The 2,500-nt window shown below is 51.2% G+C and overlaps 1 protein-coding gene across 1 annotated transcript in view; it reads left to right on the top strand.

Annotated features, from left to right (window-relative positions):
• Window positions 1-2,500, top strand: part of LOC311055072 (axin-2-like) — a 39,524-nt gene that overhangs the window by 1,641 nt on the left and 35,383 nt on the right. Inside the window, exon 2 of the mRNA XM_084071156.1 lies at window positions 808-1,841. Coding sequence (XP_083927282.1) covers window positions 943-1,841 — 899 coding nt within the window. The 5' untranslated portion in view covers window positions 808-942. The remainder of the gene's footprint in view (window positions 1-807; window positions 1,842-2,500) is intronic.

Here is a 2,500-nt window from a genome sequence, read left to right as displayed (position 1 = left end):
AAATCAGTGTTTATTCAACTCTGATAGTTGTTTCCTTTTGTACACTCAGTTAACAGACCAGAAAAGGCTCCATTTGGACTTCTGGTATAGGTCCCCGAACCTGATGTTGAGACCCAGTCAGTGAACTGACTGGGTCGGTGGGTGGATAGATGGATGGATGGATGGATGCATTGATAGATGGATGGATGCATTGATGGATGGGAGGAGGGCTACATGTGCTCGCCAGCCTTCTGCAGTGTGAGGGTCTGACTGATGACGTCAGCTCTAGTGGTCAGCTAATTGCAAAGAGGAATCCAGAGAGGCGTAATAATTGAGCATGTGTCTCCTTTGTATTGTCGACTACTAAAAGGCTTTATTAATGAGTTAAATACTCAGACAGCACAGAACAGAACGCGTGTGTCTTGTTGCTTCCCCGGCTGAATGTGGAATTTAAGTCAAAGCATCACTGTTAGTTTTTGACTCACCCACCTCGGCTTACATTAAGCATTTCACTCTTAATTCAAGCTCACTATGGCTGAGGGCATTTTTGACGTAATACCTTTGAACCTAGACCAGTGCCAGATGATGATAATATAATCCGGGGGTAAGACAAACCCTGGTGAACTCTTCTCACACAGACATGTATCAGTGCTGCAGCCTTTTTCCTTTGGAATAATAGTCTTGTGTTTTTTTTTTTTTTTCTTCAGTGAAAGTCAGCGATGGTCTGAAAAAGACTCTCTCTCTCTCTCTCTCTCTCTCTAGCGCGCCTCACTGCCTTTGAAGTCGGGGCGGATCTGGTTTTGATTAGATCAATACTTTGTGTTTCAGAGAGAAGACAGCCAGGCAGAGAGAGAGAGGAGGAGAGAAGAGAAGGCTCCCCTGCTGACATAAGAGAGAGGAGGCTCACAGGAACCAAACCGAACCAAACCAACCACCACACATCAGGGCTTCAGGCTGTTAGCCATGAGCCGGGCGCTAACGGACCACATCGTCATCGCCACCAGTTTCCGCGAAGATGCCCCTCGACCCCCGGTGCCCGGGGAGGAGGGAGAGGCGACCCCCCGCTGCTACCCCACGACCGCCGGCAAACTGGCCATGATGCGACCCCAGGATATTATCGTACCCAACAACAACAACAACAACAAGTCGCTTTCGCTTTCGGACTCTCTTTCCCCCGGTTGTCCCTCCTCCTCCTCCTCCTCGGCGAGGAGGAACCAGGATGGCCTCGGGGAGCCCGAGGGGAGCGCCTCCCCGGACTCGCCGCTCTCCCGGTGGACCAAGTCGCTGCACTCGCTCCTCGGCGACCAGGACGGCGCGCTGCTGTTCCGGACGTTCCTGGAGCGGGAGAAGTGCGTGGACACGCTGGACTTCTGGTTCGCCTGCAACGGCTTCCGGCGGATGGACCCGCGGGACGGCAAAACGCAGCGGGTGGCCAAGGCCATCTACAAGCGCTACGTGGACAGCAGCGTGGTCGCCAAGCAGCTCAAGCCGGCCACCAAGACCTTCATCCGGGACGGCGTCAAGCGGCAGCAGATCGACTCGGCCATGTTCGACCAGGCGCAGACGGAGATCCAGACGGCCATGGAGGACCACGCCTACCAGATGTTCCTCACCTCGGACGTTTACCTGGATTACGTGCGGACCGGGGGCGAGAACAACCCCGCCGCCGCCGCCGCGGTGGTGAACGCCAACGGGATAGTAGGCGACCTGAAGGTGGTGTGTGGATACCTGCCCACGCTCAACGAGGAGGAGGAGTGGAGCTCATGCGACTTCAGAGCCAAGGCTCTGATGGGTCTGTCGGCCAAAGCGCTGAGGGCCACAGTGACCATGGGCCCCGTGGAGGTCCTGGACAAGGGATACAGGTGAGACTGGCTGGCTTTTATTTTGACACATTTATTGTTTTAGCACACCGTTTACAGCCAGAGGTGTAAAGTAAGTAAGTACATTTACTCAAGTACTGTACTTAAGTACAATTTTGACTTCTAATTCTAACAGAGTACTTCTGCATTGCAATATTGATACTTTTACTTAAGTAAAACATTTGAGCACTTTTTCCACCACTGGTTTACAGCAAATGGAGACATTTTTCTCCTACACAGTGTTAGTTTAACTCTTAGAGAGTACACATGGACCCATAAAGTCCCCATTGTTTTGTACATGATCAGACTTAGACCAACACTGGAGCTTTCACCGTGTAGATATGCATTACATAATCATGTAAGTATCCTAATCTTAAGGCGATTAAGGTAATGAATTAGGGTAATGAAGCTCATTCCTCTGTCTGCCTGCTGTATGTGTCACTGTCTCACATTTAAATTCATTCATTTACCGTCTGGCACCAGAAACATACTGGTACATCTCAGCCCCTCCCTGTCTCTCTGTCTCTATCTCTCTGTCTCTGTCTGTGTCTCTGTGTCTCTGTGTCTGTCTCTGTCTCTGTCTCTGTCTGTCTGACTGTCTCTGTCTGACTGTCTCTGTCTGTCTGTCTGTCTGTCTGTCTGTCTGTCTGTCTGTCTGTCTG

This window comes from Gymnoscopelus microlampas (assembly GCF_963454915.1).
Source record: "Gymnoscopelus microlampas genome assembly, chromosome: 11".
Lineage (NCBI taxonomy): Eukaryota > Metazoa > Chordata > Actinopteri > Myctophiformes > Myctophidae > Gymnoscopelus > Gymnoscopelus microlampas.
This window is presented reverse-complemented; position numbering and strand designations above follow the sequence as displayed.